General features: G+C 39.1%; 6 protein-coding genes across 9 annotated transcripts in view; 3 read left to right on the forward strand and 3 right to left on the reverse strand.

The window, feature by feature from the left end:
• Positions 1–7: 7 nt before the first annotated feature.
• On the forward strand, positions 8–725 carry LOC132205833 (uncharacterized). The gene is made up of 2 exons (XM_059635156.1): positions 8–155; positions 207–725. The coding sequence occupies exons 1-2, from the start codon at positions 145–147 to the stop codon at positions 640–642; spliced, it is 447 nt and encodes a 148-aa protein (XP_059491139.1). The 5' UTR covers positions 8–144; the 3' UTR covers positions 643–725.
• LOC132205831 (serine/threonine-protein kinase tricornered) lies at positions 713–5,914 on the reverse strand. Of its 2 annotated transcripts, none has more exons than XM_059635151.1 (9): positions 5,489–5,914; positions 5,257–5,372; positions 4,624–4,759; positions 4,087–4,469; positions 3,475–3,592; positions 3,281–3,420; positions 3,027–3,224; positions 2,658–2,969; positions 713–2,602 (listed from the first exon to the last, which is right to left on the reverse strand). In XM_059635151.1, coding segments are annotated over exons 1-9 (1,521 nt in total). In that variant the 5' UTR covers positions 5,491–5,914; the 3' UTR covers positions 713–2,486. The 2 variants fall into 2 exon arrangements, with proteins under 2 accessions (XP_059491134.1, XP_059491135.1); XM_059635152.1 differs by having other exon boundaries at positions 5,640–5,786.
• A 269-nt stretch (positions 5,915–6,183) lies between these two features.
• On the forward strand, positions 6,184–8,974 carry LOC132205832 (YY1-associated factor 2). 3 transcript variants are annotated; one of them, XM_059635154.1, is made up of 4 exons: positions 6,184–6,323; positions 6,911–7,030; positions 7,094–7,231; positions 7,684–8,972. In XM_059635154.1, exons 1-4 carry the CDS (start codon positions 6,298–6,300, stop codon positions 7,892–7,894), a joined length of 495 nt encoding a protein of 164 aa, XP_059491137.1. In that variant the 5' UTR covers positions 6,184–6,297; the 3' UTR covers positions 7,895–8,972. The 3 variants fall into 3 exon arrangements, with proteins under 3 accessions (XP_059491137.1, XP_059491138.1, XP_059491136.1); XM_059635155.1 differs by having other exon boundaries at positions 6,202–6,323; positions 6,914–7,030; positions 7,684–8,973; XM_059635153.1 differs by lacking the exon at positions 6,184–6,323 and adding an exon at positions 6,524–6,758 and having other exon boundaries at positions 7,684–8,974.
• A 134-nt stretch (positions 8,975–9,108) lies between these two features.
• On the reverse strand, positions 9,109–17,220 carry LOC132205693 (dynein axonemal intermediate chain 7-like). Its single transcript, XM_059634943.1, has 13 exons — positions 17,161–17,220; positions 16,363–16,457; positions 16,118–16,304; positions 15,815–15,958; positions 15,188–15,605; positions 14,397–14,699; positions 14,185–14,346; positions 10,421–10,577; positions 9,984–10,254; positions 9,837–9,932; positions 9,557–9,781; positions 9,397–9,501; positions 9,109–9,347 (listed from the first exon to the last, which is right to left on the reverse strand). The coding sequence occupies exons 1-13, from the start codon at positions 17,218–17,220 to the stop codon at positions 9,210–9,212; spliced, it is 2,361 nt and encodes a 786-aa protein (XP_059490926.1). The 3' UTR covers positions 9,109–9,209.
• On the reverse strand, positions 10,655–14,159 carry LOC132192833 (toll-like receptor 13). The gene is made up of 2 exons (XM_059613002.1): positions 12,788–14,159; positions 10,655–12,723 (listed from the first exon to the last, which is right to left on the reverse strand). Exons 1-2 carry the CDS (start codon positions 13,509–13,511, stop codon positions 10,871–10,873), a joined length of 2,577 nt encoding a protein of 858 aa, XP_059468985.1. The 5' UTR covers positions 13,512–14,159; the 3' UTR covers positions 10,655–10,870.
• The window catches only part of LOC132192698 (rho GTPase-activating protein 7), a 43,707-nt gene continuing 41,944 nt past the window's right edge, over positions 16,910–18,672 (forward strand). Inside the window, exon 1 of the mRNA XM_059612780.1 lies at positions 16,910–17,174. The gene's annotated coding sequence lies outside the window, so the exon portion shown is untranslated. The remainder of the gene's footprint in view (positions 17,175–18,672) is intronic.

An 18,672-nucleotide genomic window follows, 5' to 3' on the forward strand; every position in this document is an offset into this window, starting at 1 on the left:
TCTCCGTTCAAGAAGTTTTGTGCCATGCAAAGTGCTGATTTAGCAAAACAACCAAAGTAAGAAAACTTTTTGCAAACCTTCTTTCAAACTCACTCTTGAGCCAGACGCCCGCCATCCGTGCTTGCAATCAGACAAGGCAGAGAAATGATAATAAGGTGAGATGCAACTTTTATAATTTCATTTTTACAAACGCTCCAATTTCCCAGAATTACTCAAATTTTGGTCGTGCTCTTGGTGATTCACATTCAAAACTCTGAATCGACGGAGGCTGATGTGACTATTAGTTTAACTAAACGTGAAACAGCAACCCCAGGACAGTCTCCCGCAACGAGTCCCTCATTAGACTTGACGGCTAATAAAGGCACTGCACTTCCAGAAGGAAAGAAAGCAATGCAGCGTTGCTGTGTTAAGAGAAGGAAAGTGTCATTGAGAAATAGGAGGAAAAGAGCAGACAAGATAACTTCGGTACAACTGAAGGAGTTGAGATCAAGGACAAGAAAAAGGCAGGCAAAGAAGCAAGCCTTGGAGCAGAAAGTGGCACTCCGGTGTGGCCCTGAAAGAAATGCCCGGCAGCAGCAGCACCTGCGCGACCTGATGATGATTTTCGCTGAATTACTGAATGAAGCACTGAAGGGATGTTAAATTATGTGCAATTTTTCTTTCCTTTTTTTTTAAAGAAAATCATTTTCTTTCTTTGAAATCACATTAAAGATTTTTATTCCATACATTTTATTGCATCACTTTCTTCAGAAACAAAAACTAACGTTAAAATTAATATAGTGATACTCAGTGGTTGATATATTCGAAGTAGACGATTTTTTAAATACAATTATATAACAAGTACTCTCTGGCTGTTCGTTGATCCAGCCAAAGTCTAAAAAGTAACTAACACAATCAATAGCTGCCTGGATTGCCCACATTTTGTTTTGATATTTTAGAACAGGCTTTTTTAGTCTGCTGTTCAAAAAGAACATCAATTTTTCTTTTCAACCAAAATTTTTTGTTAAAAGCAAGCCAGCTTGAAAAACTTTTTACAGACAGAAGTCGGTTAGAAAAGCGCTTGCTTAGGTATTGAAAATAAGTTTTTTGCACCTTACACTGTTCCTTCAATGATATAAAAAGTTTCCGTAGTCTGACAAAATTTGCTTCAAATTAGTTCCATTCGTTTTAACGACTGATAAGACAATTCAATCTTTGCAATAAAACGTGCTACCACTCTTTGATACCATAAAAAGGAAATTGCCAATGCTAATTCTATTTTACAATATATTTCTTTAAAAGCGTGATTACAATTTGTTGCAAATAAAATTGGCAAATCCCTCGTACCCACATTCATTTTAAAATTTCCTATTCATGAAACAAAATGTTAACATCAAATATGCAAAACACAAAGATAATGTGAAAGCACTGTATCATTAATGTTTTAAGTAAGCTTAAATAACAAGGCCTGTTACTACTGTGATCAGCTTTCATACAGAAGAACAAAATGACTGGTAACATTTACAGAAAGAAACTACCTATAACTATCAAAAGCTTCAAGATATGCTTGCTTAGAAATTAAATTACAAAAAATTGCTCCCTATGAGGAAAACTCTGCTCTTTTGCTTTGCGAAAGCAGCTAGAAAGATTTTTTTAAATAAATTAATCAACATGAAATGAGGGTGGATCTGTAATGCAAGTAGATCCATTGCGCACACAAAAATAATTAGTAATGTTTCTCAGTAATTGCACTTTGCTCAAGGTTCACTAATCAGAGACACCTAGCCCAAAAAATCAACAATTTATAGAATTAATTATTTCAATAAATAAGCTGAAAGTAAGTCAATTATAACAAGAAACTAGGAGGCTGCAGATCAAGCATCTTCTCTAATCCATTGTACTACTTTGCTTCTTTAGTCACAAAACCCACACACTTGCAAAACACGCAATCGAGAATATATATTTTTTTCTTTTGCAAATTTGATTACTTGATTCTTGATTCCTTCTATAAAAGTAGCATCAGCCAACAAATCTGAGATTAAAAGTGATAATCTTACAGCTTGATTAAGTTTATCAGCAGATTCTATGTACTAAAATGGCAATAGATGGGCAAACCCTCGTTTCTGTTTGGGAACATCCAATTTTAACGGATAGCAAGGCCGTGGAAATGAAATCATACATGCACTAAGGAAATAAATAAAAACGAGTTTTCTACACAGATGTTGAAACAAAATCAATATTACAATAATAATAAAAAAATATCCACGCCTTGTGCCCGAAAATATGGAAGAAATTTCTGTTTAAAAAACATTAAAAGCTATTTGTTCAGGATGGCAAACTAAGTTAACAGCGGACAAGGACTAACACATTTCAGTGGAAGAGGCGGTCGGGCCGCAGTAATCAGTTCGCGGAAAAATCGCGAATATTTTTTAGATAGGAGCGTGCGGTTGTGCCAACGGGTGAGTGCAGCTAGAAGCAGGAGAGGCGCTGGCCGGGTTGGCCGCGGGTCATTTTTTCGTTGGAGTGCCTCTTTGCGTGAGTCCCTCGAACCTCTTAAAAGTGTAGTTGATGAAGACCCAGTCTTTGTAGTTAGCCTCACCCTCTGGAATAGTCGGAGCAGCAGCTAAAATTGAAATGATTAATTTTATATAAAACAGTCAATGTTTGAAAGAACATACGGATTTCAAGCTTGACGTCGGGGAAGTCATCGAAGTTGGATGTGTCGTCGATGGAGCGCACCTCAACAGCAATGGCCGCCGGACGCTCTCTGATATGCTCCCAATCAACCCCACGGAAGAATGGCGCCGATTTCAATTCTTCAGCCCCTCGAACCGACCCCAGTCGCCGTTCAGCCTCACAGCAAAATCGTAAAATAGTATCCTTGGCTTCTTCCGAGATAGGTACCTCCGGAGGGAAAACAAGTGTGTCCCTCCAATTCATCACTTTACGGTAAGTTTCTTGAGGGTTTTCGCTGCAGAAAGGAGGGTACCCTGGAAAAATATCACCCATTAGATTCGCAATTTATATAAAATTTTCCATCATCCTACCGATAAGCATTTCATACATGATGACACCCAGACTCCACCAATCACAAGCCTGCCCGTAACCTGTCTGGAGGAAAACCTCAGGTGCGATGTAATCCGGGGTTCCAACTGTTGAGTAAGCCAAAGCACGTCTATTTTTCTTCCAACTTTCCGCTCGCCGCTTACTGTCCATTGGACTTGAGGTTGCAGATCCAAGGAAATCTAAAAATTTGCACACATTTATAAGACTAATCAAGTTTCCATAATTTTTCTTTTACTGAAATCGGAAGGCTTTGCTTGGCTCAGATCTCTGTAGAAATCTGTGCAGTGAGACTTTTTCAAGCCAGTGCACAATCCAAAATCGGATAACTTAATGTGACCACGGGCGTCCAGCAAAAGGTTGTCAGGTTTGATGTCCCTAGAATTTAAAATTAATCAAAAAGGAATATTCATTCGACGGAGAGATTCTTACCTGTGAATGAAGCCTAACTTATGGATGGAGTCGATAGCAAGTGCAGTCTCTGCAATGTAAAATTGAGTGCACTCCTCCGAAAGGGTGTCTTTCTTCATTAGCAAGGTCATCATGTCACCTGGCAATCATGATAATTTTAATTTTAGTGAGAAACATCAGGAGAAAGTAAAAGCGAATAAAAAACTTTTACAAGGTGTGAACTGGCAGGGTTTGCTTCCGTTTGTTGCTAGTGATAAGACAAACGCAAATATTTGCTCAAATATCACACAATAACATGCTCTATCTTGTTCCTTTCACACTTAAAGATTCATTCAAGCAGCATCAAGGTCATTTTTTTCATTTTATGATATAATATTTTCATGGGAAAATGGAAAAATTTATGGATTTGTCTATTCAATCAATTCAATTTGACAGCACAGGAAGTGATTCACTCATGAATTATGACTTATGACTCATTTCAGTTGTTTGAATTTTAATTTTCTCTAGGAAAGTGTGATAAAACTTTCTAAGAAAACGCTGGTAAGCTTTTTAATATAAATAGTAACAAAATGGTTTCTTCCCCAGATTGGGTTTCAAATTAAAAACTTGAATAATGAAAGCATTCAAACTCACCTCCCGGCAAGAATTCCATGATAAGGTACAAGTTGACCGGATCTTGAAAGCTGTAGTACATTTTCACAACCCACTGATGGTCTGCTTCCACCAGGACATCTCTCTCGGCTCGGACGTGCGCCACTTGCTCCTTTTCAAGCATGTCTGCCTTCCGTAAAATCTTCATTGCGTAAACATGGCCAGTGTCCTTTTTCTGCACGAGCCGCACCTCGCCAAAGGCACCCCTGCCGATGACCTTCAGCGCCTCAAAGTCTTCGACGCCCAACCGTGATCTCTTCAGACGCAGGAATTCCGTTTCTTTCTGGGCGTGCTGCTGCCTCTTTTCTTGCCTCTGTTGTTCCGAGAGCGCATCATCTTTTAACGATTCTTCAAGTTTGGCTAACCTGAGGTGCAATGATTAAAAAATAGTTTATTTAATTTTTTTTTATAATTTGTTATTTTAAATTTATCAAAACTGTACAATAAAAACAATTAATTTTTAAAGTTAATTATGCCCGTCTTGTTATTGATTTGATCAAAGCTTTTGAATGTTCAAACCTTTTCTTTCTTTCAATGTGTTGAGCAATCAGGTTGCTGTAATAATTTTCAAGGGTCACTTTTGCCTTGGTCGCCTTGTCCAAGGTGTGTCCACTAAATCCAACACCACTTTCGCTGGCAGCCATTTCTAAAACTCCTGAAAGTACAGAATATATATTATCAAGACAGCTCAAACTAACATTCTAACAGCAAGAGCCTAGTGAATTACTGTGCGCTTCCGAGCTGAATCGAACGATGTTTGATTTTCAAAAATAAACAATGACAGTCACGCTTGTTTATATTTGTTCTGCTGACGATTTAGTCATCATTTATCAAAAGGGAAATGATTCTCAGGAGTCACGGAAATCAATTATTTATCTTTACATAGGAAACTAGTGAAACAACTCTTTGACTTAAAATTACGATATTTGAATTAATTTTCTGGAAAATAAAAAGATACGATTCAAAAATTGTTTGTAATATTTTTTTAATTTAATGCTCATGAATAAATCATTTAATTCAAACCTAAATCAATTGCATGGTAAGCATAAGCAAATAAAACAGCGAAGAAACTTTATTTTAAATTTCATACTTTGTTTGACCCTCAATGGGTCGGCAGAGATCGGACTGCACTCGTAAGGTTATTCAACTCACCCTGATGGGAGAGCAGCCTTTGCTGAGCAGTTGCGGGGGAGGTCCTCCTGGCTCTGGGAGATCCTCCCCCGCCTCCAAGGGTGTCCACCCCATCGTCCAGGGAGCCAGCAGTGCGCCTAAAAGAGGAAGAGGTCAGCGAAAAGCGTAGTCGAGCGAGACACCAAAATGGTCGGACGTGAATATAGAGAGATGCAAAAATATGAATAAAAATTAAGCAAAGAGCACTACTAACATTTCACTTCTGATCACTTCGGATCCTCAATCAAAGCAAGTGCGTTTGGTTGGGGATTGGCGAAGGAACGGTGCGTCCTCGGCCGTGTCGTGCCTTACAACTCGCCTCTAATACACATTTGTGAGTGCGAACCAAAGCAGGACCAACTCACCTCGTCCCCCTCGTAATGTTGGACAAAATATTTGTAAACTCCAACGTTACAATCAGGAGAGCACAGGTGTGTTTGAAAGGAGAGTGTGGCTTGAATGCGAGGGAGCTTGACTTCTTGGCCGCGTAGGTTTCTCTTCGGTAAATAAAAGGAAGAATGGTGACCAAAAATTATAAAACGTTTAGTGTCAACGCAGTATGACGTAAATATTGATGGCCTCCATCAGCTGACTTCGTGCAGTCCACTTCAAATCACGGTCTTTCCTGAAGGAAAAGCGTTAAAAAAGTAAAATTAATCTTCAAATTCAGGTAATTAAATTTACAAGTTTTAAATTAAAACACCGACCCGTCTAGATAAATCAGAAAATGTGTTAAAAAAGTAAAAGAATGTGCGAAAACGACCTTCACTGATTTGCTTCGCGTAGTACATTTTCATGAGGTTTATTTGTGGGAAAGGTTTTTAACTGGTTTGATTCGGTATTTTAACCGTTTCAGGCCTTCTACAATGTGTTTCAAAGTGGGACACAACCGGTTTTCTAGGAAATTCGAACCGGTTTCTCACCGGCCGCGAAAAATTCAATATGGAGGCTACATCCACCGACCGTCTATGGCCGTGTTAATTTCACCTCTTTTTCTCCCCAAAACCGCTCTTAGGTTCGAATATGGACCATAAGAAAAGTCCCAACAGGTGAGTGGAAGCGATTTGTACGTTTAAGGGTTGATTTACGTGCCTAGGGGCGCTTGAAGGGCCGTTTGTCTGGCGTGTTTATTATCGGGCAGACACCGCTACGCCGAGTTCAAAGACCTGCTTCGCCACTGACGGCCTCTCCTATAATGCACCCAAAACGCCGTGGCCGCGTTTTCGTGCCCGACTGTAGGATCAAAACGCCACGAATATTGTCGCTGTGACGTTTCAGTCGTAATTTTCTTAAGTCAAGTCCACACGTCATGCTTTTTGAAAAACGCCGCCTGCTCGCAATAAAAACTCAGCATCGCACTTCCATTTTACACAAGTTTGTTTTTCTCTGGAAAGGCAAAAAAAAAAGAAACGAATCAATAAGATCATGAGGAAGTTGATTGGCAGAAAGCTTTTTCCGAGTATTCCGACCACCAGTTTGGAAGAGTGAGATTATTTATGGAAAATAATTATTTCTTAATAATAATGTTTGTTTTTTTTACTTCCTATAAAAAAAGCCACCGTGGCGATAGTTCTATTTTTAATTGATCAAATTTTGTTGCAAAACAAGAGGAAGTATTAATTTTTAAAATTTTCAGAAGAACAAAGCGGAAAGTGCTGGAAGATAACTACTGGGATTGCAGTGTTTGTACGTACAGAAATAATGCCGAAGCATTCAAGTGCCTGATGTGCGACATAAGGAAAGGAACTTCCACTAGGTACCAACATCTTTTGTTTTGAATTTTTGATAAAGGTTTAATTGGTTGTGAATCAATTGATAGGAAGCCGAGAATAAATCCGCAGCTGGTGGCACAACAAGTGGCTCAACAGTTCACACCGGCAGCACCAAAAATTAAAAAGGAAGGTGGCAAGTCAGACAAGAAAACTTCAGATAAATATTCCAAGAAGGGTAAACTCCTGTGAGTACAACTTTTGTTTTTCTTTACTAAAATTTATTTTACATTTTTATTATGTAACTTCAGTCTGTTGTGAAACTATTGCAACGAGAAGATACAAAATTTATTTAAAAGATTTACAATCAGATTGTTTTTGAAAGATTATAGGCCGCGAATAACTTTCAAATTTATAAATACTTTTATTATTATTATAAATTTTAGCTGCTTGAAATCAATTTTTAAAGATAATTCAGACTTGATTTAAGTTTCTTAATTGCTCCAAATATGCCTTAATCAAAGAAACAACCATTTGCGTTTGTTAAAAATGCATGCGAATGACGATTGATGAATTTAAAATCAGTTCTATACTCAGCGTTAAATCATACATAATGCTCATTTACCTTTCTTTGGTTTTGTGTGGCCCTTATTTACATGCTCGGTCAAAACAAGAACGTAAAGCAATAAACAATTTGCAGATCGAGACTGAAGAATGTGGATCGCAGTAGTGCGCAACATCGCGAGGTGACAGTGAACAATGTGACTGTGATTATCACCGAGTACAAACCAAAACTGGTCAACTCGGACCAGTCGGGACAGTCTAGTAGTGCGTCGTCTGAAATGAGTCACTCGGAATCAAGCACGGACGCGCGCAGCAACGATCTGGGCACTGACTCGCGAAGCTCATAACAACCACAGCTCAATTAATTTCAAGGCAAAACTGCTATTCATTAAAAATACACATTTCTTCGATTTAATACACTCTGCTTTTGGACCAGTCGTGGGGCCTCAACTATTTAATTAGAAGAGTTAGAATTTTTCCGAATGATTATCAAATTCACTGCCAGGTAGTCGATAAATTAAATATTTATAAAATTTCAAACGAGACTCGCGGCTCCTCCAAGCTTTTAAATATTCCGCTGTGTGCAAAGACTGCGAATACTCTCCACTGTCTTGTCTCATCTTCAAGAATGCAAACAGCTAAAAGCAGGCGTGTGCCATCTTGTTGTTCCACTGAGTGTATCATAGTGCTAAAATTTAGTTCCTCTCACATTGTGTGCGTTGGTCGAGATTTTTATTTTTACAAATAGAATTGTACGTTTTGCGTATGTCAAGTTTGTTTGTTTGATTTAATTTTTAGAAAGTGTAAAGAGGTGGTAATTAAATTTGGATCATTATCCCTGTTAGGTAAATAAACTAAACACCTGGAAAAAATTTCATTTCTCCAAACGAGCAGTTCGCTCGAAATTCAACTCAACTCAGGACAAAAACCACTAAAAATCATTTTAGCGTTATATACGTAATTACTCTCATATTTTTTTTATTATCTCTGCTCATTGTCATTATTTGTAATGAATCTAGTTACAATAGCTTGCATTTGCATTTTTTTCCACACCACCTTAAGGAGGGAGCGCGCATGAAAGGGAGGCTGAAAAATGCTGTTATTGTTGGTTACCAATTTCGGGAGAAGGGAGCGAATGAACGAATTTTGTTATTAAGAGTTGCCATTTTTCGTCCTCACTGAGGAGTTTGTGCGATGTGTAAAAAAATATGTAAAAAATTGCATGTTGATTCTTGTCAAAATTCCAATAGAGTGCATTTAAAAAAAGCAACAAGGAAAAGGAATGCTGTACGAAGAGGTGGTTGGAGGGGTAAATTATTTCATGTGAAATGCATTGATACTGGTATTTTCTTGTTTCTGCGTTTTAATCAGCCGTCATTTGAAGCATTGACGAATATTTTTATTAGGATTAAAACTCATGTATTCATATGAAAAGAAAACTGCTTTCATTCTCTGTTTGAACAACCTAGTTTATCTCGCGAGTTTTGTGTTTGTGGTGAATCAAAACAAAGAAAAGTGATGATTATTTATCATTCCATTTTTCGACGCCTGCATGGGGAGAATTTATGCAACCGTTTGCGCACCTACACATCTCCAGTTGCATAAGTTCATGTTGAAGTATAAAATTATTCATTCGGTCTTTTAAAATGCAATATTTTTTTATTAAGAAAAACTCAAAACTTTTGTTGCGTCGAGAATTGTGAACACGGTGTTGACAAGTGCCACTTCGGGATTTTTCAAGTGCGATTTTGCTGTGGCAGACCCATGCTCCAGAAGGAGATGTAAAACGTCAGCATAAAACTACAAAATTTTATAAATTTTCGAAAATAACACAAAGTCATATAATCACCTTCATTCCTGGCGCAGGCTCATCACTAAAACTTTGACTCACTTCCGTACATTGAACAACGCTCGACCTTTGACTAGTGACCAAGAGCATTTCGTACTCAGCTTGCTACAATTATGAAAATTAATTCTCATTCTATTTTTTTTAAATAAATTTCAACTACCGATTTTTTCTTATCTTCAACGTTGATCTCTTTCATCTGCAAGACCATTTTGGACATGCCAGCCAGTAAATTCCACCTGCTCCAGGCGAAGCAGTGCGACTTTGCGGCAAAAGCCATGCACTGATACAAGTGGCGCTCAGGCGTTCTCTGTTTTGGAGCGACCGCGGACATGTAGCAGTGGGCATCGTGAGGTGGAAAAACGTCAACGCCACCGAGACGCATGATCTGATTTAAAGAAAAATAATAATTTGGATTTTTTTTTATTTAATTAATAAAATACTTTTATTAACTTTTGGGGCTTAAAGTAAATTCCGATTTGGTCCTGAAGGGCGGCAGTTGAACCATTTTGTAGCTGGCTGAGACAAACCAACCCATCCTGAGATTAAAATTTAGGATTCTGTTCTATATTTTATACTTCTTAATTTACTTTAAAACTGAATTCAACTAATACGACGGCGGCTGTAATTGAGAGGACGATTCCGTTTGGCGTAGGTTTCATTTCCCAAGTTTGGTAAGGGAGATTTGTGTATTTGAAAGCGGCGAGTGCCAAAGGCCCGAGTCTGCCTGCGCGAAAAGACAAAAGTTGTTTTTCCTCAAAAAATTTCAGGTCGTGCAGATCTTCCGTGCTCCAATACTGGTTCTTCTCGTCCCAGCCAACCACAATCGGTGGCTCAAACCAGAGGACGCTATTTGGCAAGCTGTAATTTATTAATTTTAAAGAGAATATCATTTTTAATAATATAATTAAATCTGTATTATCTTATCTCCTTAAAATTGCTCGTTGATTTTTTAATGAGAGTTCAATGAGCCGTTTTTTATAATTTATTTTCACAATTTCTGTTTTGTTAATAAGTCTTTTGTTACCTAATATGCACTTGTGCAATCTTCTCAAATTCTAGCTCCTGTAGTTTGATTTCAGCTTCAATCTCCTCTGGCAGGCGCTTCTTCCCCGGCTCAGGTGGAGGCGGAGGGACATACATTACGTAATAGTGGACCTTTTGCAGAGATAGCGGCTCCGACACTGCAGTTAAGGTAGGAAAATTTTCAATTTCCTGATATATTTATTTATTATGCGAGTCATTTTTTACGGTTAGGAGATAAATAAAATCACAAGCGATTATAAAATGATAAATGATCTTTATTAATATGCACTGATTTTGTACTTTTTATCAAAAATGAAAACACCTGGTACATCAGGAAAATTAAATGATTGCGATTATGTTATGATAACTATACACAAGATATACGTGAATAATATACTTTGATGACTGGCACTTTGGGGATTTACGCCGATTGCGCATTATATTAAAAATATCATACGATTGAAACTGTCCTACTTTTGTCCATGAGTAACACGCGCTTTAGTCTCTTCCAAAACAAATCACTTTGTTTCTCGTCCCACAAAAGGAATGTCCTTGTCGCCATCAGATAATGCAAAGTCCTCGGTCGTTGGCTTCTCGGAAGCTCGTCCATGAGCACCAAAATGAGCTGCTCCTTCCGCGCCTCAATGAATCTGTGCTGGGCCAGGTGCATCTCAAATTGGCACCACTGACTTTTCAGGGACTTTTTTGACACGACAATTATTAGTGAGCGGCTTTTGTCGATGCAGTGGACAATGTTGTCTAAAATTCCGTAGCCGGGCTGGAAGTCTCTTTCGTGCAGACACACCCTGAGTTGGTTTTCTCGCTCCAGAGAAGGCAGCAGTTTCTGAATGACCCAGTCCCTGTCAGAGTCGCAATAGGAGACAAAAACGTCGTAAATGTAAATGATCTCTTGATCTTCCTTGTCATCTTCTTGTAACGCAACTGATATGGCGTTTTTCACCATGATTCCGAAAAATCGCAAGTTTTTGCGTTTTTTATAAAGAACGATGGAGGTGGCCATTATAACTATGCAAATTGCGCCCACTGAGGCACTGCTGACGATTGCCACTAAATTGTCAATCTGATCTTCAGGCACCGAGGGGGCAGAAGTGCGGGAGCAATTCATAGCTGGCAGCCGGTTAATAAGAAAGTCCAATTTTAAGCTAGGGTCGTAGCACGTGTAGCCATTTAAGTTTTCCATCCAGTGATTAACTTTGATGTCAGAGTCTGTGAGTTGTCGGATGAAACTGTGCAGGTTGCAGTCGCAAATGAGAGGGTTGTACTCAAAGGAGATGTGCCTCATTTTCAAAAGCTCAGAGGTAGTTTCGTTAGTCAAATAACAAATTTGATTGTTGTCAATGTAGATTTGAATCAGCTCGGTATTGTTTTCAAAAATTGCCGTCGTCCAAGAGTCGATCAAATTGTTTTCCAAAAAAAGTGACCGCAGATGCGGCAGAGAGCGGAACATTGTGCGGGGAATAATTGAAATTTTGTTGTGCGACATGTAGAGCTCAGTCAGGTTGGTCATGTGTTCGAAATAGTCAACGTCCTCCTCGAATGATTCAATTTCGCAGTTAATGAGACGCAAACTCCGCAGTTTAGAGAGTCCCTTGAATAACTCCGGCTTGAAATCAAAATTGTCATTGTTGCTGAGGTCCAGAAGAACCAAATTTGGCAAGTAATGCAAAAACTCAGTTTCCAAGTTTATGTAGGTGTCGCACAGTGAGAGGGTGGATAGGTTTGGCGTATCCTCAAAAACGTTTTTATCTATAAATTTCACTCGGGAATGGGCCAAATTGAGCACCTCCAGCTTTTCAAGCCCTTTAAATGTGCCCTTTCGGATGTTGTACACGGCGCTCTCGGTACTAAGAATCGGATCGGGGTTGTTACTGAGGTCCAAAAACTGCAAGTTATTCAAAACATTAAACGGCTTGGAGATGATTTTCAAACGGTTTCCGGACAGGTATAGATTTGTCAGCGATTTCAGGCCGTTGAAAGCACCGTCTGCCAGCGTCAAAATAGCGCACCTTCGCAAGTCCAAGGTAACCAATGAGGGAAGTGGAGGAAAGGATGAGCTGTCCAGTCGGTGAAAAGTATTACCCTGAAGGGCCAATCCTAACAGCGTCGGCGAAACTAGATTCAGGGCATCTTTGGGAATTTGCATCAGCCCTGTTGAGCTGAGTCCCAGGTACTCAATTACACCTCCTTCTAGGCCAGTTGTAATATTGTAAATAATATTCTCGACGTTCGCACTATCGGCCAGTTCAAGCTCCTTCAATGACTTTTTAATTGACTGAAAGCTCTCTGAAAATTAAAATAGAAAATGTTAGAACTCTCTGGAAACTTTTTAACCAGGTAGAAATCATACTTTGATGGACTGAGACGATTTTTGTTCCTTTCAACGACAAATAAGACAGTTGGCTGTTTTTTAACCATTTGAAGGAGTTGCTGGGAAGGACCTTTATTGGGTTATTTTGAAAACTCATGCGTTCCAATTTCGTGAGATACTTTTCGCTGATTATGTTATGGTCCTCAAAATAGCCTTCGTTCAACTCCAAATTGTTATCGTCCAAAATCAAAGTTTGCAATTCCTTCAAGTGATAGAACATCTGCGGAATCAGGATGCAGAGTCCGTTTTTCGCCAGGCTCAAGTAGCGCACGCCTTCCACCCCTTCGAAGGCGTCCTGGTTGATCAGAGCGAGGTGATTTTCCTCGATGTGGATTTCGCCAATGTACTTGCCGTAAAACGCTCTCTTGTAAATAATCTGAATTAGTGACGCGGACACGTGCAGCGCCGAAACGATCGCTGGCAGCTCGCTGGGCGACGGCAGGGAGGTCACCGACGACCCCAGACAGGCTATTATCTCAGTCAGGGTGCAGTAGGAGCAGCCAGAAACGCCGACGATGGTCTGGTTCGCAGGACACGGCACGCTGGGCATTTCGGCGGTGTGACTTTGCAGGATATGCCCCGCGTTCGAGAAGATGGTGCCGATCGCCTTGACGTCCAGGACCTTGCATTGTGGTAAGTCGGCGGCACAGCAAACGGCGTTGAACACAAAACACGCAATAAAACCAGCGGCGAATTTTCGCATAGCTTATCTAAGCGAGCGGCTCGGAGTGACTTGGGCTGCTGGGGCGCCCGGTGCTCGGCCAAAGTGCTGTTTTCATTGTTATCTCGTGGCGATATAAAGTGCTACTCTCCGAGCACTTTTCACAAAGTGATTGGCTTTCGTGCGCGACTCAAGTAGCTCAGAGCAACGCAAATCGACACAGATCTTATCTGCGGCAAAAGTCACCTTTTCATCGCGCTCCATTGTGTCACAGTGGGCTACAACATGCTCCTCCTTGACCACAGAACGGAGATTGATTATTTGCGCATATTGTGCGTGCCACAGAAATTATCTTATCTCTCGCTTAGCATCAAAATGAAAAAAAAATCAACGCCAACAAAAAAATTATCATCCGATGAAATTCAGACACCTTGGAAAGCAATCCAGTCCAGTTTCTGTTGTTTTCTTAATTTTTTTTTCTTTTTTGATAAGATTGCTCAAAACTATTGACGTGTGGTTTGTCTATTAGCAAAAGTAAAAAAGATGATAGACAATTTTGCCATTTCAAAAGTTGGACTTTCACCATGACACTTATCTTCAACAATGTCTCTTGGTTTTTGTCATAAAAAACCTTGTCAAATTTTTATCTGCACGTTTTTAAGAGATATGAAAAATTAATTCCTAATTATATAACAAGTGCTTAAATTTTACTTACGCACAGTGAGTGAAAGGTTTTTATTCAACTCTCTAGGCTGTGGAGGCTGCTCAAGCAAGTCCAAGTGCAAAACCCCACCGAGCACTGCCATTTTTCGCAAATTCAACTCGTGGGGTTGAGTTTCTTTAATCATGGCCTCGGTTTCTGCCTTTTGCCGCTCGGCTAAATCAAAATAAATTCAAGTTCATCTTATTAAAATTTTCAAAATCCACCTTCTTCATCTCTGACTGGAGGCTCCTCTTTCTCCTCTCCGTCTTCTCCTTCAGCTTCTTTGCACACTTCATCCTCACCCTGAATTTCATCTCCTTCCTCGAGCACTTTATTTTCGCCCGGAGGAGCATCTTGATGTGCGGAAGGTGGGCCTAGCTCTCTATTTTTGGCGGTTTCAGCCTCCAAAAGCAACCTTTTTTCTTCCTCTGCGGCGACTGCGGCTGCCAAGTTTGCCTGCTCCTCTGCCTCTTGCTCTTTCTCCTCCAGCCTCTGTTGCCACAATTGAAGGGCAACACTTTTCATATCTGAAATGGAAAGTGAAAAGAGATTAAATTATAATCCGCAAAAAGTATATTATGATGTATATGATTGATCATCATTCGTGTGTAATAAAGAAATAACGAATCAATTATAGTTCTCTGTTAGTATGCAACCTGTGTTACTTGTTACCTGTGCCATGACTGTTATTATAATAATAACTTTTTTATAATTATTCGTAATATTTTAATTTTAAAAGATGGCTTTTTTCAACTGGGGAAGAGGTCCGGAATTTTTTTAAAGTAATTTGAACAATTATTAAAATTAAATTATTTGATATTTCTTAAAGATTAAATTAAATATATTAAATTTTATATAATAGAAAATCATAATGAGAGAAATTCCACAAACATTTAGGTTAGAAGCAAAGCTTATTTTAATTTAAAAAAAGGAAACTTGCGGCAAATTTTTTATACTTGTATTATATTTTTAATTTTTTAAAAAAATTCTAATTGATGAGAAATTTGTTTTGAACCCAATTGATGGTGATCTGGAGGAGGAGGTGCAATCCTCGAGGGGCAAAGGTCGGTGTAGTGGTCGTAGCGTAACCACAGTGCCCGGGCTGCGGCGTGGAGGCCAACGAACTGCGGCGGCATTTGCATGGACACCCCCAACTCTTCGAAGTTCCAAGTTGGAGGAGGCGCGTCTGACAAAGGGGCTGCCAGATCTGTGTGCAGCGTCAGGGTGAGGAAGGGGCTGGCGTCTCGATGGTACCGCACGAGGGTCGAGTCGACGGAGGCCACCATTGTGGAAGCGGCCCTCAGGAGGCCGTAGGTGGCCTCGTCCAGACGCAGTTGCTGCTCGTTTCGCACTTTTTGACGCACTTCCCTCCATAACGGTTGCAACTTCCCACCAGAGTCAGTTTCGATTAATTCATCCAAATCGAAAAGGAGCTAAAATTTTTAGGAGGGTTTTAAAAAATTATATTTTTGCTGGAAAAATTTTAATATAGAAATATTTAAATATTAAATTAATAATTAATTTAAAAAATATAATTATATTTATTTTTATCTTCAACCGATTAACTTTTTCTTTAGACATATTTTGTCTTCCTTCTAATAATTTATTCATTTACTTTGTAATACCAGTGTTTAATGCTCACTTGAAGTACTTCTGCCGTTTTCTCCACGACCGGCTCGATATTGCGACGGGCACTCGGCTCTGATCTCCACAAATGGAGGTAGGTGTGCATGCCAGGAGGTGAGGCAGGGTCAGGTAGGCCATCGCACTTCATGTATTGCTCCCACTTAATTGCAACATTAATTAAGAGTCGGCGCGTTTTATTTTATTGAGTTACACCAAAAAGAGCAGGGAGCGGTAATAAGCGCAAAACATTCCACGGCAAAAAAGGATATCTCGAAAGTATAAATTTTTGGCAATAACATTTAAAAGGGTTTAAAAGCACCTGCTTCTCCTGTCGCTCCTGCATTTCGGCTTCTGACACTTCAGCGAGCAATGTGGACACAATTTCTTCGGTGTGCTCCAACTGCTCCATTCGCCAAATTTGCTCCTGGACTTCTCTTTTCGCATCATCCTCCGCTTTCTGCCTGGCGGCTTCCAACGCCTCCGCCGCTTCTTTCGCAAGTCGTTCTCTGAAACATTTCAAAATTCATCAAAATAGATTCAACGAATTCATCTTTGAATGCCGACCTTTCAAATTCTTCCTCCCGGTGAATCCGCTCTAGCTCTTCAGCTCGTAGCTTTGCTTTTTCCTCTTTAGTCAGCTTTTTCTTCTTCTTTGGACCCTAAAAAGCTTGCATTAATAAAATAATAAAAAATTTAATTTTAAAATTACCATTATTATAAATTACCACCTATTTAAAAAATCCTCGTTTAGTTATTGAATAGAGAAGAGGTAATAAAATTGTTCAATAAATTTCTAGTTGTCATGGCAACAGCCTCTAAGAAAATTTATAACATCTAATTGATTTTATTTTTTCTAAAATCTTGTAAGAATTAGTTTTTCGTCAAATTTTTAACTAAATTTTTATACAATTTATTTTTTTAATTTTTGCAGACATATAGAGATAAGAGATTATAAAATTAAGCCAGTTGCGGCCGTAGATGTCGCTCGGGGCCTTATGCTAAAAAAGCAACGGCCTAGTTGGACGAGCGCGTTTCGAGGTGGCGCTGTCGGTGCGGCGGCCGAACTGCTGCGAGCCTGGTTCCTCCTCGCGCACTTCAACTTCATCCTTCAGTGTATGTTTTCAGTTGTGAAAAGCAGGAGGCAGGACTACATCCACTCCGCGTATATAACGTGCACGCACTACATTATTATCGCTGTCGCCGCCGTTGATAACAGAAAAGAAAGTCGAACGCGGGGGTGCAATTTTCCTTCCGAGTTTCTGCGTTGCTCCCACAACCTCGGACTTTCGATGTCATTCATTGATTTGGAATGGAACCGGCGAAACTGGCACCGCACGTTTTCCGACCGATACCACGGATGACCTTTATCTTATCAGGTAGGAACAACTCCAGCTCATTGTGCTTTCGAATGTCACTTGACATGTATTAGTTATAGGAAGCTTATAAAAATTATGAACTTCTGCCTTATTTTTGTATAAAAAACGGAAATTTTCCTCTTTCAAAAATATACTTCAATGAATCTGAGGACAGGATACTTGTGTTTTTCAATTAGCGATGCGGCGCGGAAGTCCTTGAATCAATTTTCATTCAGATCGATCTGTCAACCGGCCTTGTGTACTAATTGGAAGTGCACCTCTCGTGTCAAAGTGTCACCGACTCATTTTCATTCAGCAACATCAGCAGTCATGCAGCGCCGGCAAAATGAGAAACCGCGTCCAAATATAGCCAGATTCGCGCTTACAAGCCACCCATCTATGAATATATTGCTTGGCCAATCCGCCGGCGATGAGGTGCGTTGTGAAAATAAAAATAATTTATGCATGGAATTACAACTTGTTGACCTCCGGGATGAAGACGGCAGAATGCCGCGCGCCGAGGAAAAAATATATACGAAAGAGAAATAATATAATAATACATAACGCAGATGGGATTGGGCAATAAAAAAAAGCAAACAATAAAAAAGTATGATTCGTGATAAAGGAATTAGTTGAATAAATTTAATATTTTTAATTAAAACTGTTTTGTTGTAATATTTAAAAGTTAAATGAATACTGACACTTTTTGATGTGTTGATTTTTTATTATTTATTAAATTTCTTGTTTCAAATTTGCAGTCAAAAAGCTTAATTTAGTTCCTGTTTCGAAATTGATACGCGTCTCAGCTGTACGTGCGTGGCTGCTGAAAATCCGCCACAACCTTGAAGGCTATAGTAGAATAGTTGCTGCCGGCTGGCCCGCAGTGAAATATGCGAAAAATACGTGAGCTTCCAGCACGCCAAAAAAAAATGCGTTTGAAGTGAGCGGTTCTTACTCTAAACATTTGATGTGGAAATGTTGTTTTTGACTCGTGCACTAAATAATACGAGTCGGAATAATAATCACAGCTGCCACAGGGCTATTTCACTAAAATCCTCAAATTTCACGCCAAAGTAAAAAGTGATATAGCAAAATCAGACATTGGTAAAAAAAAAGAATATTAAAGTCTTTAAAAATCAAACGTGTCAATAAAAAACTATCAAATTAGAAATTAGGAATTTTTTCATAATTATTGTAAAATTTCTCGCCAAATGTGAAATTTATTGGTTGTGATTTACAACTTGCAATATAAATTTAAAATTAAACCCATTTAAATTAGAGTCGGAACCTCGAGTGAATAATTTTTATAATTATCCACGTAAAACTCATCTTTTTACAGTCAATACAATAAATTTCAAAAAAATTTGTAAATTTTCACCAGATCTGATTGCTTAGATGGTATCATAAAATTTTGGGAAAATCTTCTGGTCTTTTCACACAAATTATTAGCTTTTTCAATTTATTCTGCTGAATCTATATCAACCATTTGGATCTACCGCTGGCACACGTGCCGATAAAA

This window comes from Neocloeon triangulifer, unplaced genomic scaffold, assembly GCF_031216515.1.
Source record: "Neocloeon triangulifer isolate White Clay Creek 2 clone unplaced genomic scaffold, ASM3121651v1 ptg000003l, whole genome shotgun sequence".
NCBI classification, from domain to species: Eukaryota; Metazoa; Arthropoda; class Insecta; order Ephemeroptera; family Baetidae; genus Neocloeon; species Neocloeon triangulifer.

Coding starts and splice junctions, on each gene's coding strand:
- LOC132192833 (XM_059613002.1), bottom strand. CDS start 13,511: ATGCGAAAATTCGCCGCTGGTTTTATTGCGTGTTTTGTGTTCAACGCC. Junction 12,724..12,787: donor AATCGTCTCAGTCCATCAAA/GTATGATTTCTA, acceptor TTTAATTTTCAG/AGAGCTTTCAGTCAATTAAA.
- LOC132205693 (XM_059634943.1), bottom strand. CDS start 17,220: ATGTCAAGTGACATTCGAAAGCACAATGAGCTGGAGTTGTTCCTACCT. Junction 10,255..10,420: donor ATTGCACAAGTGCATATTAG/GTAACAAAAGAC, acceptor AATAAATTACAG/CTTGCCAAATAGCGTCCTCT. Junction 9,933..9,983: donor TAGTTGAATTCAGTTTTAAA/GTAAATTAAGAA, acceptor TTTTAATCTCAG/GATGGGTTGGTTTGTCTCAG.
- LOC132205832 (XM_059635153.1), top strand. CDS start 6,700: ATGAGGAAGTTGATTGGCAGAAAGCTTTTTCCGAGTATTCCGACCACC. Junction 6,759..6,910: donor CCGACCACCAGTTTGGAAGA/GTGAGATTATTT, acceptor TAAAATTTTCAG/AAGAACAAAGCGGAAAGTGC. Junction 7,031..7,093: donor AGGAAAGGAACTTCCACTAG/GTACCAACATCT, acceptor ATCAATTGATAG/GAAGCCGAGAATAAATCCGC.
- LOC132205831 (XM_059635151.1), bottom strand. Junction 3,225..3,280: donor AGCAAAGCCTTCCGATTTCA/GTAAAAGAAAAA, acceptor GCAAATTTTTAG/ATTTCCTTGGATCTGCAACC. Junction 2,970..3,026: donor CATGTATGAAATGCTTATCG/GTAGGATGATGG, acceptor ATATTTTTCCAG/GGTACCCTCCTTTCTGCAGC.